Source organism: Drosophila eugracilis, unplaced genomic scaffold, assembly GCF_018153835.1.
Source record: "Drosophila eugracilis isolate 14026-0451.02 unplaced genomic scaffold, ASM1815383v1 contig_340, whole genome shotgun sequence".
In the NCBI taxonomy this organism is placed as follows: Eukaryota; Metazoa; Arthropoda; class Insecta; order Diptera; family Drosophilidae; genus Drosophila; species Drosophila eugracilis.
This window is the reverse complement of record NW_024573195.1, coordinates 784,670-809,704: the sequence shown is the minus strand read 5'-3', so window position 1 is coordinate 809,704 and position 25,035 is coordinate 784,670. Positions and strand designations below refer to the sequence as shown.

Sequence of the window (25,035 nt, the reverse complement as noted above, 5' to 3'; positions counted from 1 at the left end):
TTGGGGGTGGCCAGATGCTGAAAACTACAAGCTGCGGTGGCATTCCTAGAAACTTCATGCTTAATCCCAATTTCTTATTCAAAATAGTTTAAAAGATTGACACGTAATGGCGAAGTTTTTCAGGATTTGTAGCTACGTAGGCATCTAAAGAATCTGCATGCTTAATCCCAAATTTATATGTCGTATAATTTCTTAGATCTCAGTGCTCTTACATGCAGACGAAGAGGTGGACAAGCGCACAGACGGACATAAAATAAAATTTCAAAACTTCATGTTGAGATTTTCCGCCCAATATATGTACATCTAACGCTCTTTAGTTTATCTCGTAAGTGGTATAGAAACGAATTCATTATTAATCATACTAGGCATACCGATCCATGATATATTAATCTATTGGCCTTCGCCGTTTGAATTAAAATTAACATTTTCATATTTTGGCATTTTGAAATATACTAAATATAAATTGGCCTATTATATATAATATTAGATGATTTACACCAAAAAATTAAAATAAAAAAATATTTTTATTTTAATATTTTTATTTAAATACACACATTAATTTCTAAATACATTTAAATTTGGTTTGTGCTTTCTTATTCTAAGTGGTTACTTATATTTATACTAAGCCTACTGGAGTATTTGAAATAAAATTGAAAAGCATAAGTTTCTAAAAATCTTAAAATAACATACATATACATATTACACGTCTTTGAGTTACGCTTTTCCAAGAATTTATTTGTTGTATATTAAAAATGTATGAGAAGAATCTGAAGAATTCTTCTGTTCTACAATGTTTAATTGTTCATAAAACATCAAAGGAACCTGACTGCAGGATAAATTTTAGTCAAAAGTCAAAGTATTACATTTTAAAGTCGAATATTAGTACTAAATAATAATATCAAAGCAGAATTATTAAAATTTAAAAACAATCTGAATCGTGTGACTTAATTGATAAGATAATGATTCTTTTTACTTTTTAATACCTTTATGACAAAATTAAGCGAATGTGCACAGTGTTATTTTTGTAAACTACTCAAAAGCTTAGTGGATATATTTTCTAAATAACGTTTTCTAAGTCATTTAGGTATGTACATTTTTACATGAATTTTGATCTGTTTTGCCGCATGAACAAAATTAATTGAGATATATATTTTTCAAGTTTTTTAAACTTTAGTTTTATGTTTTTGGTTAATTATCTCCTTAATGGACATTTTGGTTTTTTATGTTTGTGAATAGTTTACTATGTCTGTTATACTTAACACTTTACACTTTCAAATATTTTTAGGAGCCTCCTAAAGTTATAACTTAAATGAATCAATAAATGCAAGTTTGTAAAAAAAGTGGCATATACGAAATCGGTTAATAAATAATTAAATCTTTTTTCTTTTTGGTAAAGTTTTTGATTAACCTACCTATTCTTATATGTAAATTTTAAATTATTGCAGGGACCCGCTCTTATTTTTATACGAAAAGCAAAGAACGCATAATATTAGGTTTAAAAAATGTTCTACTGTTCTAAATTTCTTTTTATAAATGCGAATTACTGGGAATTATAACCCGTTTCCTATTTAAACATCAGTTATGAAAATCTGCCTTATTTTGAGGCCTTGTAAAAGCAAAAACAGCAAAAAATGAGCTTTAAATAATCTATTTCCTTTCTTTTAATCCACATTAAACAAGAAAAATGTCTGAGGATTCGGATTTTGTGCACGCGCTTCCGCTACCTGGAGAAGCTGCCGAAGCCAGAGAATTCGCTCGTGTTGCAGCTAAGGGTGACCTAGTGTTTTGGTGCAGGTCTTGCGTTAATACCGACTGAGATTGTCCGCTTTCGTAGTAGTAGGGGGAATCTAAAAAAACATAAAAAGTAATAGAAATAATTGAATCTATTATCTATGATAAATAGCTTTTGAATATGACTCATTAAGAGTGCAACATCAGTTAATTAAAGAATCAAATACTCTCTACACTCGTTTACATAAATTAAAAAAAGAGAAGTTAGTAAAATTTGCATTTTGTGGAATTAAAACTATTTCTCGGTGTATTTAAATATATACAAAAACAAGTTTTATGAATGCCTTTAAAAAATCTTTGTTTACTTATTAAGCCGCCGCTAGTTCCATAGCCGTAGGATCCATATGGACCACCATATTGTGTATAGGGGGGGTTGTAGGCGTAATCTGTGGTGGGCACAACTGAGCTACAACCTGCAAATGAAGGGAATATTTTTGGTATAATCTTATAATAAATAATATATAACTGAAGGTCGCAAGCAAAACTATAGAATTTAACTAAATTAAACATTGAAACATATTTTGTATTGAAAAAGCTAATACGAAACTGATTATAGATCCTGATTTACGTTTTAAAGACCGTATTAAAATAAAAATGCTGCTCTTTGCGCGAAAAAATATAATCAACTTAAATTGAAATTTCGTTGCTAATAAAAATCTTATTTCTTCTCTTTTATCGCTATTGCACTACTACAACTTCTTAACTGCTTTCATACTTTAGTTTCCCAACATAACTGGCAATTTTTCTATGCAATGTTTTATTTTCTTTCGAAATAGACATAAAAGGCAATCTTTCAGCATAATCATATATGATCGATGTATTTCAATTAAAATGCATGCTTGATCCCATTCTTTAACTCTTATGGTGTCCGATACCTCAGATTCATACGGGTAATCGAGTTAGGTAGAAGAGCTTTAGCAATATTATAGGTAAAAATTTGTTAGAAATAAACTCTTAAAAATCAGTGTGTTTTCTAATATAAAACGATTTTTCTTTTTTTATTATATTGGTAAATATATTTTGATTCTATTTTATACTTTAGCGAAACATTTTTAATTTTCAAAATATGTTATTCTTTTCTAAAACTTTTTTTTTGTTTTTTTCGGGAAAATAATAATTAATAATAATATCACATAATTAATAAAAGTGACGTGACCATCAGTTACTCAACACGCTTTTTTACAAAAGGTGGCACTTTCTCTATTTCCACTAGCAAAATGAATATATTTAAATTGTGTAAAGCAGTAACGGAAATCGTATAGTCGCGGCACTAGATTATAGCGTTTCTTCTTGTTTTCTAATCATTTTGTGGATGTAATAAAAAGTTGTAAAATATTTCACTTGAGACTAATTTAAATTTTTTAATGGTATACATATTTTTTAATTCGTGTTTTTTTACAATAAATTGTAAAATAGTATGGATTGAATTAACTTTAATAATTTTTTATTAGGTATTTTATAAAAAATTGTGTATTTTTTTAAAGTGATCAGCTATCTAGCTTTACTTGAAAAGAAACTTTATAACTATGTATAACTTTATGACAGTATAAGTCAGCATTGTATTAGATAAGTTTCTTAGTATGTTTTGATTTATATTATGTTGAACTTGAACTTCAGTTTTATAAATTCCCCGTCCGTGTGCAAGATATAAAAGTGCAAGTATAAGACAGTCTTCGGATACTCTTCTCATTGGCGTTTTACGCATATATTTTTAACTTGCCTGGGGTGTACTGATTAAAACTTGGTAGCACTGTGGGCGTTGAGTAAAGACCTACATTATTTCGTAGGTTATGTTCAACGTCTAATTGATCATCGGATGGGTTGACACTAATTGATGAGGTTCCTCTGCTTGGCTGCAGAAGTATAAGAGAAGATGGGTGCGTAGTTGGATTTAAGGGGGGTCGTCTGCTTTCTCTTATTAATTGCTCTTCGGTAATATGATGTAGGTGTGGCAGGGGAATATGATCGCTGGATTCGGAATTGGAATTGAGTTTTCCAGATTTCTTAATATTTCCTTCACTGCCTTCCTCCCTATTTATTTGAGGCTCCTTAGCACGGCTATTATTTTCCGCATGGACAGTTCCAGTACTTATCGGGCAAAGATTGACCGCATTGGAGGTCTCAGACAGTGAAATGCTACCTTGTCCGGCTGATGAAGGGACGTTTTCCACGCTGGTCATAGATGAGTAGTTGCCGTCAAATGCTAGAGCTAACATATATGCAATAAAATTATAATATATCCTACTAAATTTAAATAAACTCTTGTACCTCCATGTGCAGTAAATTGTTTTACGTGTTTATGTGTTTTATAATATCCTTATAATTTTATATAATTATAATTTTCAAAATATAATGAACTTTAGTTATTGTTCTTGAAAATAATAATGTGGGCGGGGGTGTGCACATTTGCATAAAACTTTCGCTTTATTCTAAAATCTTTAAGTTTACTCCCAACTTTCACTTGGTCACAACTTCAATGTTCGTGACTTAATTTTTTTTCTGCCCTAGCTGACACTGCGTTAAATCTGCCGTAATATAAATTTCTTACATAAATTTAGCTTTGGCCTAGAAAAAAAATTGTGGCCGCTCGAATTTTTTAACTCTTTTGCACTGGCTTTAAGAAACTTAAGAAGTCGAAGGTCTGCACTACACAAAATTAAGAAATATACAAAAATATTATTATTCTTTTTTTATAATTAGCAAGAGGATTTCAGTTGGAAGGCACTTAGTTCTTACATAGATCCCCTTGGACTCATTTTAAGAGAGATGCGAACAAAATTTTGGTCTCTATATGATTTTTTAGTTTCCTAGTATCTCAGAAACAACAATATGTCTTACCTGTATAAAAAGGAGCTATTGTCTGTTCCTGTATTGGATTTGCACTAAGTTTCATTTCATGCATGTTTATAGGGACTAAAGGTGTAAGCGAACTGCTTCCTGCATAGGTTAGGTTAAAATGAATATTAAGTAAAACAAAATTATACATTGTAAATATAAGATATTAAAATTTAATAATAATAATAAAAATAATAGTGAAAATAAGATATAATATAAAAAACAATAACGGGTAAAATCGGTCACTTGAGTGACTTTCATACCTATTGATGTACCGATCGTCGGTGTATAAAGTGAGTTTTGAGCTTGCGAAATCGTTGCAATACTATCATACAACATTGACGTGTCACTCCCAGATAAGGTCGGCCCAGATCCTGATATTGAGTTTGTTGAAAACCCGTTGGAAGTCTCATAGTATGTTGTCGCGCAGTTCCCGGTGCCTGTTGTTAAGTTACCCAGCTCGGCGAGTAGTTTTTGCTCATCCTTAATACACCATTTTCCTGACCAAATCTTAAGAATAAAAAGTTTATTTAGAATCCTCGCATCAACAAGTAAGCCAAAACATTTAATAAAAGTTACAACGGAAATTGTTATTGTTGTCAAGTCTTGTTATACGTAAGATAAGGATTAGGTAAGAGGTAAAAAGACGTATTTCCAATTTTTGCCAGAAAAGCATGTTTACTAACTGATGGAGAAATCTATTAAATACGTATGCCTAAGTCTACTTTCTTTCTCATCCGAGATTTTCGAATTTTTAGTTTTTTTACATTTTTGGGCGTTAGAGTGAGCGTGGCCAGATGGTGAAAAAATGGAGTGGCCGTGGCAGGATATTAAAATAAAATTGCGATGCAGGGACCTCAAGAATCTCAAACTGCGACATTCATAGTGTTAGGGTGAAATTGTCGGATCTTAATTAACAATTACCAATATGGCAATACCTATAAAAAATTTAAAATAGTAAATGGAATGGAAAATTTATAGTGGATGGATATATACCAAATTGTATTATGGTGTCTTATTTATATAAATAATATATAATAATAAATAATTTGTTAGGTTCGATGTCTGGTTTTCCTAATATAAAGAATATAAGAACTTCGGGAATTATAAGTCATAGAAAGTAAGATTTAAGCATACGGATTCCAGATATGGTAGTCTGTATGGTAATCATAATATTATATCATAATATCTTATTATCTTATCTCTATTTTAATACGCGGGCTTAATGTCTTTGGACCACTTGGTTGTACTGTATATAGTTTTCAGACTATACTATGGCAGTAATAAGATACATATGTCCGATACGGACTTTTGTTTTGTTCTTGCGGAAGAAACAGACATACGACATAACTAGAAAGAGATCACATAAGCTCTATCTCTAGCTATAAATAAGGCAGTGTGTTGTTCAACCAATAAGCGGATAATACAGATTATTTATCTTAATTGCTCACACTAAAGCATTATTCGTTGATAAATACTTTTCTTGAAATTGGTTAATTGGGGGACGTATATATATAGGGTAATGGTACATAGCTACATCAACATCATAACAAACAAATAAAGTGTTGAACACATACATTTGGGTAAAGTTGATCGCCACTATATCCCACACGTTGCCGTTTTCCATCCTCATCGGAGTGTCTATTTGTGTCTTGGTTTTCATCTAAAAAATAAAAGCATTAATCAGTTAATTTCATTTCATAACTGTTTGGATATAAAATGTCTTTTCATTTTATGTTGGTCACGCACTAAGTTTGTCACGTGCAGCCTAAGTGCTCTTTTGCGTTAATAAACACTTAGCAGTTGACAGTACTTCGACGCCCAGTTTATGTTATTTTGTAATTTATATTTTCTTTTAATTTAATAGATATTTAATTAAAAGTTTATTCATTGCAATTTCAACGGCTTAGTACAATAGATTCTGTTTTTTTTCCTTAATCTCGTTTTTTGTAATATGATATAATATTGCAGGCTAAACACATAAAATTAAAGATATACATATATGATTATGATTCTTTTTGATTGAAAAATTTGGCCACATGGGCTCACTTTGGTCACTTAGTTACCTACCCTTTGTCGAATTTAATGGTACTTTTGTTGCATCGATCTGCCTTACAAATTTGCCACAAGTAAATAGCTGTTTGTCCCAAGGGAATGTAATTTCAATTTTTTTATTACCCATTAAATTACAGTTCTGTTATGATCTGATAAACTTAATTTTTCTAATGCCCTAGGATACTAGTATCTAACATTAAAAAACATAATAAAAGCGACTACTGAATGGCCGTTTAATCTGTATCTCCTGATTAAGTACTTGCTGTGATACATTAACTGGTATTTATTAGAACATGTTGAGTAGGATTGAGTTTGGACAGCTTTAAACTATTATTAAGTTAAGGCAAAGATGTCAAATACGTTTGCATCCCCCACATTAAATTAAGCTACTATATACTTTTCCGACATACGGTACAAAATATCTGACGTTTTTTTAAACAGTACTTTTTGATAATAATCAATCTCATCTGTGCTTCGTTTGGCCATTAGTCAAGCATAATTATTTAAGGACTTAGATTGGTGTATCTTTTGAGTAAATGTGTTTTGGGGATATATTCGGAAAACTTACCGTGATCTTCAATTTTTTTGCGTTTACAGGAAATAGGATCTGTATTACTGTGGTTGTTGTTGACGCTACTATTGTTATTGTTGTTGTGCGAATGATGCCCATGTTGTATACCTAAAATTCCGTTAATGCTATATCCAGTCGTTCGTTGTTCAGTCGATGAGTTGAGATTTCCATTTCTGGTGTCATTGTTGTTTGAATGGCCGACTGATATTTGGACAGAATCAGTTCCGGACGTCGGCGTTGGCTGAGCAATTGCCGAAGCGCTTGTGCTTGCAGAATTCGCACTGCTGTTGCTAGTGCCGCCACTCGTGGGTTGTAGTTCTCCGATCGTTCCTGTGCTGCTATCTAGACTTTCTGTGGCAATATGCCCCCCACCGAGACTCTGTGGCATGTGATGCTGTTGGTGATGGTGGACATGTTTGGCCTTCTCAGCGGCTTTATTTCTTACAATCCTGAAATTTAGGAGTTAAACTATTTTTTAAACACCTTGGAAAAACATTTTTCTCCGGAATTCAACTCCGTAAAACAGAAAATTATGATCGCGTAATTCCTTTACTTACTTAAATTAGTACAAAATTTACTAGTAGAAACAAAAATGCGAGAACTTCATGGAAATCACTATTGACGTAAATTATTAAAAAGACAGTATTGCGTGGTATATATGTATGTATATAATATACATTCATTGTAAAACTTAAGGTAGTTTTTAGCTACCTTGAGTTCCCTAATACACGACGTATGTAAGTACATTTGTCAGCTTGGTTTTTAGATTGCTGAAAGTGTTGTTCAGAGGGTTGCAAAAACAGAAGTCAATACAGTCCAAATCATGCCCTTATGACAACAGTTACAGATTTTTGGTTCTTTGAGTACCATTTGGGAGACGGGATGAGCAATTGGATATTTGGACAGTGCGCACAATTGAGACATATGTTTGGGATGCGAGAAAACACAACCCGCTGTATATTCTGTTTTATACTTGTGTAGATACATTTGAATGTATTTCATCGGAGGGCTGAACTAAAATTGGTTGAGTGCTATGAAAGTCACTTTATTAAGTGTCAGTCTCCTGGGAATCAGTCCTGGGGAGTCCTGCTGGCGCCGTACGCACAATTTTGATTTGATTGAATCACCACCACCCTAATCATTGTTCAAGTGCCATCACATCACACATTTTCGCATTATGAAATGTTCTTTCTGATTATACCACGAATTACCCCTGTTCGCCGCGACTTTTGCATTATCATCGGTCACATGTCAGCTTTGGCGTTGGTAAAGTAGTGGGACCTAGCAGTAATACGAATCGAATCGATTATAAATAGCTGCACGTGTCGGGTGCGGTTGAAAAGTCCATTTCCAATTTAATTTTTTTTAGCTATAAGGTCGAAGCAAATTGGTAAGGAAAGTAGGGAAAGGTATATTAAAAAAATTTGGTCCGGCATTTGAAAAAAAATTTAAATAAATTAAATTATATATATTATATATATATATATATATTATATATATATATATTATATTATATATACGAGGTGTGTTCAAAAAGTAAGGTGACTTTTCAAATTTCGCGGGCAACATATTTTCGATTATCGTTTTTATACCCGTTACTCGTAGAGTAAAAGGGTATACTAGATTCGTTGAAAAGTATGTAACAGATAGAAGGAAGCTTTTGCGACCCTATAAAGTATATATATTCTTGATCAGGATCAATAGCGAAGTCGATTGGGCCATGTCCGTCTGTCCGTCCGTCCGTCCGTCCGTCCGTCCGTCCGTCCGTCCGTCCGTCCGTCCGTCCGTCCGTCCGTCCGTCCGTCCGTCCGTCCGTCCGTCCGTCCGTCCGTCCGTCCGTCCGTCCGTCCGTATGAACGCTGAGATCTCAGGAACTATAGCAGATACAAAGTTGAGATTAAGCATAAAGATTCCTGAGGTCCCGGGACAGCGCAAGTTTATTACAGCATCCTGCCACGCCCACTCTAACGCCCACAAATCGCAAAAAACTTAAATTGCTGAAATCTCAGGAACTATTGCAGTTAGAAAGTTGAAAATCAGAAAGTATAATCCTTAGATGACAGCGCATCTTATAGTGGTACTACTATCCGGCCGCACCCACCCATACGCCCACAAGGCTCAAAAGACGGTTTACGGATTTTCTAGAAAAGCTGATATCTCGGTAACTATAAGTGATAGAAAGTTCGGATTAAGCATGTAGGTTTCTATGATGCTCCCAATGCGAATTATTTTTTTCCGATCAAGCCACGCCCACTCTAACGCCCACAAAACTCGAAAAACCAAAAATGCAAAACTCTCGAAAACTATAAGAGCTAGACAATTTTGCTTAGAAACACATATTTAGGAGATGCCTCTGCAACTTGCCACGAAGATGCATTTGGCCACGCCTACTCTGACGCCCACAAACCGCGGAAAACTGTGGCGTCTATAATATTATTATGAATGCCTTCGTTTGACCTTGTGTAACTTATTTCTGTTAATATCTATCGATTTACCAAAGATTTTTCAAATCGGAACATTATTTCGCTATTTATGAAGAAATTAAGTTATAAGGCCTCACATGGGCAGTGACGTCACTATAAGCATACTCAACATACTTCCTCTGACAATAGGTGGCGCCTTGTGAATTACCACTAGGAAAATAATATTTTAAAATTTTGTAAAACAGTAACGGGTATCTTATAGTCGCGGCACTCGACTATAGCGTTTCCTCTTGTTTTTGTTTTGTTATATTGGTACACTCTTCCCTAACATCTGTACCAAGTTTCAATGGAACATCCTCTTTTGTTTGGTTGTGAGAGGCGTAAAGTTACAAGTTGTTTTGCGAGCTCGGCGATTTTTTGCTATCGAAAAATATGGATCAAAGGATTTGCATCAAATTTTGTGTAAAAAATAAAATTAAGTGCTCTGAAACACTTGAAATGTTGACAGTGGCATACGGTGAAACTGTTCTGAGTAAAAAAAATGTGTACAAGTGGTACAAACTCTTCCAAGATGGCCGGGAAGATGCCAATGACCAGCCTCGCTCTGGACGCCCAAGCACGTCAACAACTGATGAAAACGTTCAAGCAGTGACGAAAATTGTTTTGGAAAATCGTCGAATCACTATCAGAGAAGTTGCTGAAGATGTCGGTATATCGCTTGGCTCGTGCCATGAAATTTTTTCAAACGTTTTGGGTATGAGTCGTGTGTCAGCGAAGTTTGTTCCGAAATTGCTGAATTTTGACCAAAAGAACCGTCGCATGAGCATCGCTCAAGAGCTGTTGAATGACGTCAACGACGACCCAGATTTACTCAAAAGGGTCATAACTGGTGACGAATCATGGGTATATGGTTATGATATCGAAACCAAAGCCCAATCGTCCCAATGGAAGAGCCCAGACGAGCCAAGACCGAAAAAAGCAAAAAATCGCCGAGCTCGCAAAACAACTTGTAACTTTACGCCTCTCACAACCAAACAAAAGAGGATGTTCCATTGAAACTTGGTACAGATGTTAGGGAAGAGTGTACCAATATAACAAAACAAAAAAAACGATAATCGAAAATATGTTGCCCGCGAAATTTGAAAAGTCACCTTACTTTTTGAACACACCTCGTATATATACTTACTTTAACTATAAAGATAATATTGGTCCTAATGAAATTTTCTTAAACTATTTTGGCCACATTCTTTGAAATATTACATAATAGGATCTCTATATCATATGACTGTCGTATCTGTGTATATTTAATTTGAATTGACCGTTTATTAAGCCCTATTAGGATTTAAATATCGCCCATTGGGATACAATTATTACAACTGCTGTATGAAACATTCTTATAATAGGTGTTTTTCCTTGTATATTAACAGATTTAAATTACAATTTAAAATATGAATTTATATGATAAAAAAAATATTTTACCAAATATGGTCATACCAAAATTGGTTTCGATCAGGTTAAAGTTTCCTCTTTTGCTACTTAATTACTTCGACATTTTGCATTAAGATGTTTTATGTTTTTAAAATTGAGTAATCTCATGTAAAGTCAAGGTGAAATAGTCTAAATTTTGGCTAAATTAGAGAAGAACGGGAAATGTAATGCCTTATGGAGATGATAAAAAAGCAACATGTATTATCTGTTATTTTCACAGTTGGACAATATATTACTTATGATATATATTGACATTGGATCTGATCTTTTTACAAAATTTGTCACCAATTTCCGTAAATTTTTTCCAATACATTTTTGTGTGTTATTGACAATGTAATAAATATAATAAAAACAGATTTTATATATATCGGGAAAACAATCTTCTTCCTGTTAGTTTTGCCCTATAATTTATGTTGTTATACCCGTTACTCGCAGAGTAAGTATATTAGATTCGATGAAAAGTATGTAACAGGTAGAAGAAAGCGTTTCCAACCTTATCAAGTATATATATTCTTGATCAGTATCAATAGCGAAGTCGGTTAGGCCATGTCCGCCCGTCCGTCCATTTGGCCGTATGAACGCTTAGATCTCCGGAACTATAAGAGATACAACGTTGCAAGTAAGCAAGAATATTGTTTCCTTTTCAGCATCCTGCCACGCCCACTTATCGCCCACAAATCACGAAAAACTAAAATCGCTGAAATCTTAGGAAGTATTAAAGCTAGAAAGTTGAAATTAAGTCTGTATAATCTTGAGATGCCAGCGCACGGTGGTACCATTATCCGGCCACACCCACTCTTACGCCCACCAAGCTCGAAAGACGGTTTTCGCATTTTGTAGAAAATCTGATATCTCAGTAACTATAAGTGATAGAAAGTTCGGTTTAAGCATGTAGGTTTTTACAATGATCCCAATCCCAATTGTTTTTTCTAATCATGGCATGGCATGAAAAAATTTCGGGAACTATTAAAGCTAGAAAGATGTGTTAAGGAATACGTATTTAAGAGAATTCACTGCAACTTGCCACGAGTTTTCACTCGGCCACGCCCACTCTGACGCCCACAAAAAAGTAGTGGGGTTTTTCGCTAGTTGGCGCTGAAAGCGCGTAGTTCTTGTTTTATTCTTCGCATCAGGTCATACTATACCTTTTTGGAAAGCTCATTTCACGTGTTTGATTGATTGTCTTTTCTTTTAAGTCGTTCGTGAGTTATAGCGTCGCTATCATGGAGCAAAATAAAGAGAAAATACGGCATATTTTACGGTACTACTACGATAAAGGCAAAAATGCATCTCAAGCCGCCAATAAAATTTGTGCAGTTTATGGACCCGATACAGTTTCCATTACCACCGCACAACGATGGTATCAACGTTTTCGTTCTGGTGTAGAGGTGGTCGAAGATGCGCCACGTTCCCCAATAGGGAAGCGATCTTCTATGAGAAGGACATTATGAAGTTGGCATCTCGTTGGGAACGCGTCATCGAACAAAACGGCGCATATTTGACTTAAATCGCATTATTTTAACCAATTTTATAATGCAAGACTTTTTTGACAACTATTTTAAAATTGTGTAAATCAGTAACTGGTATTTTATAGCGCGGCACTCGCGCTTAAGCCGGTCAAAAAAGAATGCGTTGCTTATACTAAATGGAATTTAGCAATAAAAAACGACGTAGTTAAGTATCGGATACGCGTTACTTAGTTAACCTATAATAATATATTATTTTTTGTCTAGCATATAAGGCGTGTTAATTAACTGACAGTGACGTCACTGCCCATGTGAGGGTATATACCATACATACCATACTATAAAAATATTTATATATATAAGACTTTGGAACAACCATAGGTATAGACAAAAAATAATATATATGTTCAAACCAATTATTATTATCATAGTAATAAGTACTATCAATTATTAGGATAGTAAATTATTACTCAGTATGCGTCCTTTACACGCCCATGGCTAAATCGAAGAATATATGTACTTTAAAGGGTAAAAAAGTCAAAAAGCTTTCTTCTACTTCTTAAATAGTTTACATCGACCTAATAATGCCCTTTTCCTCTACGAGTATTAGGTATAAGAGTTCAACTAATTTTGTTAAATAAAGTGGTAAAGGTTTTCACAGCTGCTATTCGCCGGCATCATATAAATTATGGTAAAAAGGAACTGCGTAAATAAAAGCAATGTGGTGCAGTGTCGACTTCGGAACTGCCACGTGGCATGGCCAAGATTTTCTACAATGATGTTGTCGGCAATAAAGCCACACCGGATGGTGGATAGGAAAGTGGCTTTTGTTGTGGTCGTGTGTCAAGCATTGTGCCACAATTATGAACGCTAAAAACTACTTAGATATTTTTATTAGATGAAAGGTTCAGTAAAATATAAAGTCACAGTTCAATACTTCGTTGGGGTATATATGAATTTGAGGAAACGGATACGGAAGTTAACGGCATGACAGCAAACAAACTTGGGAACACTAAGAAAGCGCATAACGGATGTGCGTACATCCGTTCTAATCCCAGATTGTGTTTTCGTATTGACTTAGACTATAACTTTTTACTAAATGCTTGTTTTGCTTACCGGTTTATTGAAGAAACACTGGGAACATTATCCTGAGAGCAAATAGCTTCTGCCAAAAGCCGATCTCGTATTTCCCAAGCAAACATAGTGGGATTTTCACGTTTATAGTTGGCTATTGCATCTACTACTGGCGGAGTTGCTACTTTTGGTTTGGAACCACCAATAACACCGGCCTTAAAGCTACCAGTCTCATAGTATCTGAAATTTAAAAGTGTGTACAGTCTTCTCTGTATAAAATTGGGATTTTGGTCGGAATATATTTTAATAAATCTGGAAATTATAAATATATATTTGCTAATATATTAAAGAATATAAATTTATTAAATTTCTTTTTTTTAAACCCACACATTTGGTTGCCATATTTAGGTTTGCAGAACTTCACAAGTTGCAACTGCTAGATACGATCAAATATTCTTTGATAGCTCGAAGCTATGGCTATTTTTCGTTTATGTAAATATCCTAAATACCAGAATTTTGTAATACTTGGCCAATAAAAGTAGCAAGAATTAAAAAAAAATGTTCATGAGTTTTAACTGATCACTTTGCTGTTATCCCAGCCGGCTGTGCTCCAAAATTTATTTTAACTTGATTGAAAACTCTCCTGACGCATAATATACGAACATTTGACAATTATATAAGAGTTGTTGTTGTCGACATGTTGTTCATATTGTTTAGCTATGTTATTGAAAAAAATATTTTTAAAAATCGTTTTATATTTGTGGATAATTACCTTGATAAAATCTTAGACACACAACCATGACTCACGCGTAACTGGCGCGAAATGTCACAGGGGCGGACGCCATTGTGCGCCAGTTCTACAATACGTTGACGAACGACATCGGGCAAAGGTCGTCCGTTTACAAATACTCCTCCTAATTGATTAACGCCTCCATGACCTAATTAAGAAATATTAATAATTATTTTCACTTTAAAATCTTTATGATTGACATACCTTAAATTATATTATATAAACTTTGTCTCAGATAAGATATTTTTTGGTTACTTGAACCAACTATCATTCAAATTCCCTAACCAGTAATGAGTGGATCTATTAACTGAAAAGTAACTGTAATCAAATTACATTACATTACATTGTATGGTCGAAAACGCTTCCAATACAATATACCCTTTTACTCTACGAGTTACGGGTATAATTAGACCACGTTCAGGTCAGTACAAGAAAATACAAAAATAAAACAGCTAGTTAATCAAAGCAACACGGTCAACCAACTTAAGAATAAATAATAAATTTAAATTTTTAGTGTCAAACATCAAGTTTGTGGGCCCTAGAGTGGACGTGATCGGATAATAAAATAATCCCAACTTCTTTATAATTAAAACCTCCACTATTTTATTTTTTTCGCAATTGCCTAGAATATGCATAATCCAAACATAGAATGTTTATAAAATCTCTATATATTTAACTTTTTTTTGTAGTGTACCCTATTAATCTGCAAGTAATGGGCTTAAACATGAACATATGTTGCCAGCAGAAAACGATATGTGTATCTTGGAAATGTTTCAGTCCAATCCGAAGAAAAACAAAAAGACTGCGCCCCATATACAGATTAAAGACGAAAGAACTAATGATAAACATGCTGCGAGGACGCGGAAAAAATACTCGCCATACTTAATTTACAATATAGCTCTGCGAAATTCTAAATTATTTCACTAGGCGAAAATCTTTTGTGCACGCTTGTTTTTTAAATCGGAATGCAGATATTTTTTTGTTAATACCTATCAGTCTTTTACAAATGTTATAATAATCTGTCCGTCTATCAGTCCGTCCGTCTGTCTGTATGAAAGCTGAGGATAAGATCTCTCTATAAGAGACACAGAGTTGAGATTAAGCAGGCAGATTCTTGGGGTCCATGCGCAGCGCAAGTTTATTTCAGCATCCTGCCACGCCCACTATGCCCACAAATCGCGGAAAACTGTGGTGTCTATAATATTATAGGATATGTATTTGTTTGCCCTTGTGTAACAAATTTTTGTCTATATCTATCGATTTACCAAAGATTTTTCAAATCGGAAAATGTTTTTGTTACTTATGAAGAAATGTAGAATATAAGGCCTCACGCGAATAATGACGTCCCCATCAGTTACTCTTGCTTTTTCTGACAAAAGTTGGCTTTTTTGGTTTTTCGGGTTTTATGGGCGTTAGGGTGGCCAAGCCACTGGATTAGAAAAAACAATTCGGATTAGGGGCATCATAAAAACCTATATGTTTAATCCGAACTTTCTAGCACTTATAGTTACCGAATTATCAGCTTTTCTAGAAAATGTGTCTTTTGCGCTTAGTGGGCATAAGAGTGGGTGTGGCGCATAAGATGCGCTTGCATCTAAGGATTATACATACTAAATTTCTTTCTAGGTCTAATAGTTTCTGAGATTTCAAAGATTTTAGTTTTTCGTAATTTGTGGGCGTTAGAGTGGGCATGGCAGGAAGATGAAATAAACTTGCGCTGCAACTTTGTATCTATTATAGTTCCTGAGATCTCAGCGTTCATACGGACGGACGGACAGACGAACATGGCTCAATCGACTTTGCTATTGATCCTGATCAAGAATTTATATACTTTATAGGGTCGGAAACGCTTCCTTCTATCTGTTACATACTTTTCAACGAATCTACTATATCTATCTATACATCTATATTGCTGGAAGAACTCAGCAGGACATTTGCTGTACTATAAACAAAGGCCCATTGTCCTTTATTAAAGAGCATTCTGTCTCCTGAAATCTAAAGAATGTGTAAAATGGCATTGTTGCCACATTCAATAAATCAAGGCCTTAAACCATATCTATTATTTTGAATCAACCTTTACACTGACGTTTTTTCCTCGATTGACTTATAAATTGTTGTTAAATGGGATTAATGGGCCTAGTGTAATCAGAAAATTTATTTAGTTTTTTAATGGTAAAAAGTATTACATGTATAATATTCCATCATGTTTTGATTGTAGCGATATGCTGTAGATAGGTCCATTTTACAGAAGATAAGCTAACGCCGAAGTATTTGTTTATATTTTATTTAAGCACAATCACTATATTGCATTTACTTTGAACACCATTTTATTTAAACTTGGTTGGAGGGTGAGCGTTAACAGTAAGCGTGACATACGTATAGCACCGCAACCGCAAACCGTAACGGTATACCGAACCTGTAATCGATGCCGTTACAGATAGAAGTCCTTCCGATTGCAACAACGAAGTTCTGATTGACGTTCTCGAACAGCACTGGTCATCAGCTGTATGCTGAGGATGAAGCTTGATTTTCGTTTGTCTACCTCTTTGCATAAGTAAAGTAGACCGAGCACTCGCGTTGCTGTGGCTTGTTAAGTGCGCCTGGGCTTCTTTTTCAACCGTTGACATTATTTTTTCTTCTTCTACGTAAAAGTATGTTTTCTCTTCGTATTGTGTACCGTAAAATATTGCTAACCATTTTTTCCGGACTGTTTGCTTTTAGCCGCAGAGAGTCTGCGCACGGTTTCCTTATTCTTATCTACTTCTGCTATTTTGCTTATCCGTATCTCTACTCAGTGTGGGAAGGCGCGGGCGCTACATGTTCTTGGAAATATGTGGTCCTTTTTACGCTTACAACGACACCGCGCCGCCCACCCCAAATGGTTGGTGTTGACTCCGGACAAACGTTTTTATCTTAGTACAGCCAGCCAATGAAGAACGGGCAAAACCAAGGGGCAGACGAAGGCATAGCATCCCAGCAACGACAATATTGAGTGGCTGCTCTTGTGGTGACCAATCCAATTGCCCAAACTGTGACGCCTTTTGGGTGGATGCAAAGGAGTTAATTTTTGGGCCGCTTGGTTTTAATGTCAGCCAGCAAAAGGCTAAACAACCGAGTCTATCAGACCTAACACGATAACTGAACTAAAAGAATAATACATTTTTGGCGTTTGTTAATTTTTTAATAATAAAAATAGACGTTGAATAAGATCTCATAATATAACTCTTTTTTTTAATTACAAATCTAAAGTTTCGAATTATTACCTACATCTTGGATTGTCATGTTTTGACACCACTGTTTAATTTTGAGCTTGGGCTGGCAGAAGAACAGGCGGTCGCCCTCGAAATCTACCAATAGCAATAAAGGCCACAAAGAAGGCAAGGCATCAGTGTGCAGCGGCACCAATCACAGTTTACCTTCCTGCCTACCACTCTGCGTATTTTGACATCTCTTTCACACACTTAAATTACTCGAATGTCGTTGCTTCGCACCATTAAGGCGGTCATAGCCGATTGGAATTTAACAAATAATTATATTGACGCAATTATAAACACGAACTTATGTTTAATATTTTTACAACTTTTACTTTGCAATAATTCGGTAATTTTAAATTTATAATTATAAATTTGGAGGATTTCGTATTTTCGCCCAAACTTCAAATTGAATGACCTAGATATGAAATGATACAAAATTTTGGCTGGGGAAATTATCATTTAGTTTTACGTAAACTTACATCGCCAATTTCACTTATGTTTTGAGATTTGTTCCCAAATTATTATTATTAACTATAATATAACTATAACTATAAACTTGTGGAACTTCCCAACCATTAATAAGTTGCGCTTAGATTTTTGCAGCTAGGCACTGTATGTTGGTGCTCATACCAGTGATTACATTCGATTTCACACTTTCTTGTTAATGTCTCACATTTTTCTACCGCCATCTAAGTGAGTCATTTTTAATAGACTTAAGTGACCAAGCAAAACCTAATTGATAGTATATATTGCATACTTTTGGTTGTTATATTTACATATAGGATATTAAACATTTGATTTTAAACTTAAATTACAAACACATAAATATTTTTATTGCTCTCAAAGTCTGCTTAAAAATGAATTTACTGTTCATGAATTCATGTGTTCAATGCTTATGGAAATAAAAAAAATTGGTAATGCATACTTTTAGGCCAAACTATTAAAAAAAATATAGCAGAACAATCCCTTTTTACAATAGTAATAGAGGACATGATCCTTTATTTCTATAATTATGCTAATAGATTTCTGATTTTTTTTAAACACCTGAATACGGTTTCTTGGAAACCTTGGAAAAAAACTAATGTAATAGGAAGTTGGCATTAAAATATATGCTTTTGTTTGACCTTTTAAAACATTTTAATCAGTACATTATTTTAGAATTTGTTAAGAAATGTAGGTCATGAGGCCCCACATGATAAGTTAAGTCACCATCAGAGTGTAAAACATAATTTTTCTTGCAAAATAAATATTTTCGAATTGGGTAAGACAGTACACCACAGGGCTTATTAATCCTAATAGAAGTAATGCTATAGTCGACTGACGCGACTATTATATACCCGTTACTGTTTTTAAATTTTATTTTTAAATTTTCATTTTGCTCGTGGAAATTCACAAAGCTCCACCCATTGAATTTATTTGATATGAAATGTTAAAAACTAAAATGTTTCTGTTCGGCTGTTGCTGTTGGCCACTATTCAAATTTAAAATATTTAATACAAAAAGTTATGAATTAATAATAGTAAAAGTTAGCCAAAAATAATTAAAATTGCTATTTCTGTCTATATTTTTTATGCAGAATAAAGCTGAGACTGGTATTCTGTTATATTTGTGGTTATGCAATGAAAACTGAGTTGCTATCCCGATATCTTATAAAATCTGATAATTTTAACGTTGTAATCTTACACCGCACTGAGTTTCTTAGTTCCTTCATCTAAGGGGTTCGAACGTCGCAATGTGTAGTGAGTCTCAGCGTCCAGTCTCCAGTGACCATCTCCATTCAAAAACAACACAAATACAAATACGAATAAAAGAATACAAAAACCTCTGTCATAGCCAGGAAACAGCTTTGTGGTCAAAGTACATTTTTTCAATTAGGCACTAAGTTACTTGAGACAATTCCTGCAAAGCCACAGAAAATTGATCGGATGGCGGTCACATAGCACTGTGAGAGTATGTTACCGAAGAGAACTTAGTATGGATCGTTACGTGGGAGATAAACTATATCTACTACTCGGTCACACGGTACTCGAACTCCCAAAAGAATGTTAAAATCAAAAAGGATTGCTATAGTCAAGCGACTATCAGATACCCGGTACTGAGGTAACCAATTTTAAATATTTATACTAGCGGAACACGGCGGTTAAGCCGTCAACTTGACTAACTTTTTTTATAACCATAAAAGGCATGTTTAATAACTGACGGTGACGTCACTGCCCATGTTACTATAGGAGTAACTTGTAAAAATTTAACTATTTCGCTTACCATCGCCAGAAATGCTGCCCTGCGAACTGTGTGAATCTTCTGAAAAGATAAATTGCAATTGAAAAGAAATTCTTTTGTGTAAGCACTCATGTAAATGCGCTACCTGCCCCGTTTTGCACATCATTAATTGCTGAAATCCATTCAACGCCTTGATTATGTGACATGAAATTGCTCGCAGATGGTGTATTTGTATCCGAAATATTGTTCATTATCTCGTTTGAATATTCGTCAAACTTGTTTGCTATAGTTGTAGTAGTTTAGGCAATATGTCAGATAATTATTAGTTATAATAAGTTTAAGCTCATACAATAAACAACTAAAATATAGATATAATATAAATATAATATAAATATAATAAAAATATAATATAAATTAATACATATATAAACTAATTATAATATTAGTAACATATATATAAAACATAATCTATAATATTATCATCTCATAATTGTACGCTCATTACATTATATGTGATAAGATAGCATTTATTTTTCTTTTTTATGTATCGGTCCATATACCAACAAACACGTATGCATAATACGCTTCCTAATTGAGACTTCGCGGGTGAAAATCGTGGAACATTCCAATGTTAAGTCATATGACATTTCCTAATACCAAATATTCCGTGACTTGAAGGAAACACCTTTTTATTTACTTTTCTGTTTCATACTGTTTAAAAAATTTGAGCATGACTGGAAAAAGAATCGATTTCTGCGACATCTGGCCGAATTGAAAAAAATCTTGGGTGGGGAAAGATTAACAATCGCGTCCGAAGTGCATTGTACTTTTAAGCTTGTTTAACTATTCTTCAACTCTTCTTACAGAAAGCGCTATTGTTCTTTGGTTTTAGACTTTTGCAAGTTTTCTTTCGGTTGCTGGGGAATACTTTTCCATTAGAAATGTTAGTGGCCTTCAAGAATCTTGGGGTAAACGTGAATATATTTATCGACAATTAAATTTTTAAGGTTACTTTTCTTAAAAAAAAATAGTAAAATGTATATAATAATAGGAATTTATGTCTTTACTAAGATTTTCACTAATCCCTTATTTGCCTTTAATTAAATTGAATACTTTTCCATTAGAAATGTTAGTGGAATAAAACATAAGCTTTTGTTCAGGCCTTCAAGAATCTTGGGGTAAACGTGAATATATTTATCGACAATTAAATTTTTAAGGTTACTTTTCTTAAAAAAAAATAGTAAAATGTATATAATAATAGGAATTTATGTCTTTACTTAGATTTTCACTAATCCCTTATTTGCCTTTAATTAAATTGATTACCTTTTGGCTTATCTTCCAATTGTAGTGAGGTATACATGCCACTTCTGGCTTGATCATGCTGATCATGATTGGGGTTGATAACAGTGCCCAGACCATCAACTGTCGGTGTGCTCTGCATAGTGTTACTAGGTGAAACGGTCTGATGCTGTTGAAGCGAAAGGTGATGTTGCATATGGTGATGGTCGTGCTCATGCTGGCCTGTACTTATATTTAGTTCTTGTTCTCGAGTACTGTGAAGATTCTGCGACTGGTGTGAAATACGGTGTTGGATCTGATGTGAGATTGTACCGAGCCCATGGCTTAGATGCGGCGATGTTTGCATATCCATAATGAGTTTTTAGATATTTTAAAGACCAACTGAAATGTATTAATAATTGTTACAAAGTTGTTACATTTCGTCAGGTTGAAACTTAAATATAATACGTTGGCAATGATACCATATATATATATATATATATAGATTTGACATTTTTATACCCGTTACTCGTAGAGTAAAAGGGTATACTAGATTCGTTGAAAAGTATGTAACAGATAGAAGGAAGCTTTTGCGACCCTATAAAGTATATATATTCGTGATCAGGATCAATAGCGAAGTCGATTGAGCCATGTCCGTCTGTCCGTCCGTCCGTCCGTCCGTCCGTCCGTCCGTCCGTCCGTCCGTCCGTCCGTCCGTCCGTATGAACGCTGAGATCTCAGGAACTATAGCAGATACAAAGTTGAGATTAACCATGAAGATTCTTGAGGTCCCGGGACAGCGCAAGTTTATTACAGCATCCTGCCACGCCCACTCTAACGCCCACAAATCGCCAAAAACTAAAATTGCTGAAATCTCAGGAACTATTGCAGTTAGAAAGTTGAAATTCAAAAAGTATAATCTTTAAATGGCAGCGCATCTTATAGTGGTACTACTATCCGGCCACACCCACCCATACGCCCACAAGGCTCAAAAGACAGTTTTCGGATTTTCTAGAAAAGCTGATATCTCGGTAACTTTAAGAGATAGAAAGTTCGGATTAAGCATGTAGGTTTCTATTATGCTCCCAATGCGAAACCAAAAATGCAAAAATTTCAAAAACTATACGAGCTACATAATTTTGTTTAGGATCACGTATTTAGGAGATGCCTTTGCAACTTTCCACGAAGTTGCATCCGGCCACGCCTACTCTGACGCCCACAAACCGCGGAAAACTGTGGCGTCTATAATATTATTATGAATGCCTTCGTTTGACCTTGTGTAACTTATTTCTGTTAAAACCTATCGATTTACCAAAGCTTTTTCAAATCGGAACAATATTTCGCTATTTATAAAGAAATTAAGTTATAAGGCCTCACATGGGCAGTGACGTCACTATAAGCATACTCAACATACTTCCACTGACAATAGGTGGCGCCTTGTGAATTTCCACTAGCAAAATAATATTTTAAAATTTTGTAAAACAGTAACGGGTATCTTATGGTCGCGGCACTCGACTATAGCGTTTCCTCTTGTTTTACATCAAAAGGTATTAACTTTATTTTTATTTTTAGATTAAACAAAAGCAAAATCCCTTAGCGCTAGATTTTGTGCAGCAGTTAGAGATATTCCTGCGCATCAGAAGTTTACTTTAACAACCAGCTTATATGAAAGAACATATTGTGTTTGTTGATTTTATTTGTTATTTTGAACAAGATAGACACTTGATCAAAATCAATAGTCCCGTCGATACATCCATATCCATATCCAAAATGATGTGGCCAGTAATATTTTTATACTAATTATTTAATTGTTTGGTTTGATTTCAATTGCCTTTGCCAAATTTCACTGAATTTTGTATTTGAAACGAATTTATATTCTTGATAATTATGCCTGTTATACATACATACAGATACAGAGATAAAGCAGAAAGATTTTTGAAGTCCCTACGCAGCTCAGTTTATTTCAGTATCCTGCAACGCCCACTCTAACGCTCACAAACCGTGCAAAACTGTGGCATCCATAATATTATAATGTATGTCTTCGTTTGACCTTGTATAACATATTTTTGTCCATATCTTTAAAATTTAGCAAAGATTTTTCAAAACAAAACGCTTTGTCCATTTCAACTAGCAAAATTAATATTTTACAATTGTGTAATAGTCTCTGCACTCGACTATAGCGTTTCTTCTTGTTTTAATTTCTGTTGCTTCAAACAACTTAGTGACGTAATGAAATTGGACCTTAAAATGTGCAACAGAAGGTAATAACATTTCCCGCTCATTTAATGGAGACAAATCCACCCTGCAATGTGCACTGGCTACCCGCCAGATGATGACTGAACCCGCCTAAACGTGTTTGCTAGCACTCATTCACCTGTTGTTAATTGACCTTTTTGGGACCTTCACTACCCTAAGGGTCATCGTAGTCAAAGGATCAAAGCAGCCAAATGCATTGCAAATGGTTTCATCTAGGCCATCTGGTTTTTTATAGACTCTGTTCTTGTAATAGAAGATTATGCATATTACCGTCTTTCTTATATGGTGATTTGATAAGAAGTTTAATTTTATAGAAATAAATATCCAGTTAATTTTTTTTTCTGTCAACATAAAAATTAAAGGAGACGGAGTTTGTAGTCCAAAAACATATTATAATAATCTAAAATATCTTTTGTTATTGTCGAAGTAAACCGCTCTGTCAAACATTTGACTCGATTCACCCATCTTTACTACCACTATCGACCCCTTCATTATCTTTTTCTATTTCGTCGGTTAACGGAAGAGCGGGAAATGGAATTGGAATTCATTGGCCCAGGGATGAAATATACGAAAGAATACGAATTATACACCCTGAAGACATCGAAAAATGTGCACGAAAAAGAATATATTTTTTAGCACTCAAACTGAAGGAATTTCTGAATATTTATGTATATGCATATCGGCATAAGAATAATAAATGTATTCGTAAAAATTAATCTAATCTTATAGACTTTAATTTATAAACAAACTGCGTTTTAAACATATCATTGGTACTGTAAAACAAAAGTCATGGCTGGACAAAGCGGTCTTGCTTCGAGGTCATTGGGGTTTCTACACTTTGTTCTTTTCAATACCAACTCACTTTAAGGTAGTACTTACTCATACCACATTCAATTCAAAAAAATAAAAGTGGGAAAATAATCGCATTTTCACACACTCCAGCTGAATAATGGCGATGGCTAGTCAGAAAACTTAGCAAAGTAGTCTGAGAAATAGGAGAAAATAAGCACCTCAAGGTCAGAAGCATGGGTAAATAAGAAATGTTTAAGAACGCCTCAGCATAGGACTACGAAAACGAAAGCCAACAGTTAAATTATGTATCAGACAATTATTTTAAGTTTACTAAATTAATCAAATATAAGTGATGAAAATTAATGGTAGTTTACTTACTGATTTTGCCTGTAAGTTTTTAATCCAGTTTAAAGTGTTTTTATTTTTAATATTATTAATATTATTAAATAATATATATGCAGTGAATGTAACACAATGTCATAATTGGAACCAAATTTTTAAGTTCTCAAACTTTCCAAAGTAAATTCCAAATCTCATTCCCAATTTCGATGGTTAACCCCACTGGATCACTGAAATTATAGATCCTATTCACTTTTAAACTAGCAGGTAAAATTGACAGCGCGTTGCACCTGTTGGCTATGAGTCCACGCGATCAGGTGGATCTTGAAGCGTACGCCAAGAGATCTCGAGCGAAACTAAATATTTGAATGGCAATGGACGGCGGAAGCCGTTTTTACATCGC

The 25,035-nt window shown here is 34.3% G+C and overlaps 1 protein-coding gene across 9 annotated transcripts; it reads right to left on the bottom strand.

Annotated features, from left to right (window-relative positions):
• Window positions 1-557: 557 nt before the first annotated feature.
• On the bottom strand, window positions 558-24,938 carry LOC108102378 (paired box protein Pax-2a). Of its 9 annotated transcripts, XM_017207303.2 has the most exons (14): window positions 24,923-24,938; window positions 24,672-24,680; window positions 21,291-21,647; window positions 20,113-20,250; window positions 20,010-20,048; window positions 14,476-14,641; window positions 13,746-13,943; window positions 7,250-7,701; window positions 6,204-6,289; window positions 4,890-5,136; window positions 4,630-4,728; window positions 3,512-4,000; window positions 2,097-2,204; window positions 559-1,847 (listed from the first exon to the last, which is right to left on the bottom strand). In XM_017207303.2, exons 3-14 carry the CDS (start codon window positions 21,616-21,618, stop codon window positions 1,672-1,674), a joined length of 2,526 nt encoding a protein of 841 aa, XP_017062792.1. In that variant the 5' UTR covers window positions 21,619-21,647; window positions 24,672-24,680; window positions 24,923-24,938; the 3' UTR covers window positions 559-1,671. The 9 variants fall into 9 exon arrangements, with proteins under 9 accessions (XP_017062793.1, XP_017062792.1, XP_017062791.1 ...); XM_017207302.2 differs by lacking the exon at window positions 24,923-24,938 and having other exon boundaries at window positions 24,672-24,829; XM_017207304.2 differs by lacking the exons at window positions 4,630-4,728; window positions 24,923-24,938 and having other exon boundaries at window positions 558-1,847; window positions 24,672-24,830.
• Window positions 24,939-25,035: the final 97 nt, after the last annotated feature.

Bases quoted from the DNA above. Each gene is read 5' to 3' on its own strand.
- LOC108102378 (XM_017207303.2), bottom strand. From the start codon at position 21,618: ATGGATATGCAAACATCGCCGCATCTAAGCCATGGGCTCGGTACAATC. The intron at 2,205-3,511 runs GCAAGTTAAAAA...CTTCATTTGCAG, and splicing joins TTTTAATCAGTACACCCCAG to GTTGTAGCTCAGTTGTGCCC. The intron at 1,848-2,096 runs GTAAACAAAGAT...ATGTTTTTTTAG, and splicing joins AACTAGCGGCGGCTTAATAA to ATTCCCCCTACTACTACGAA.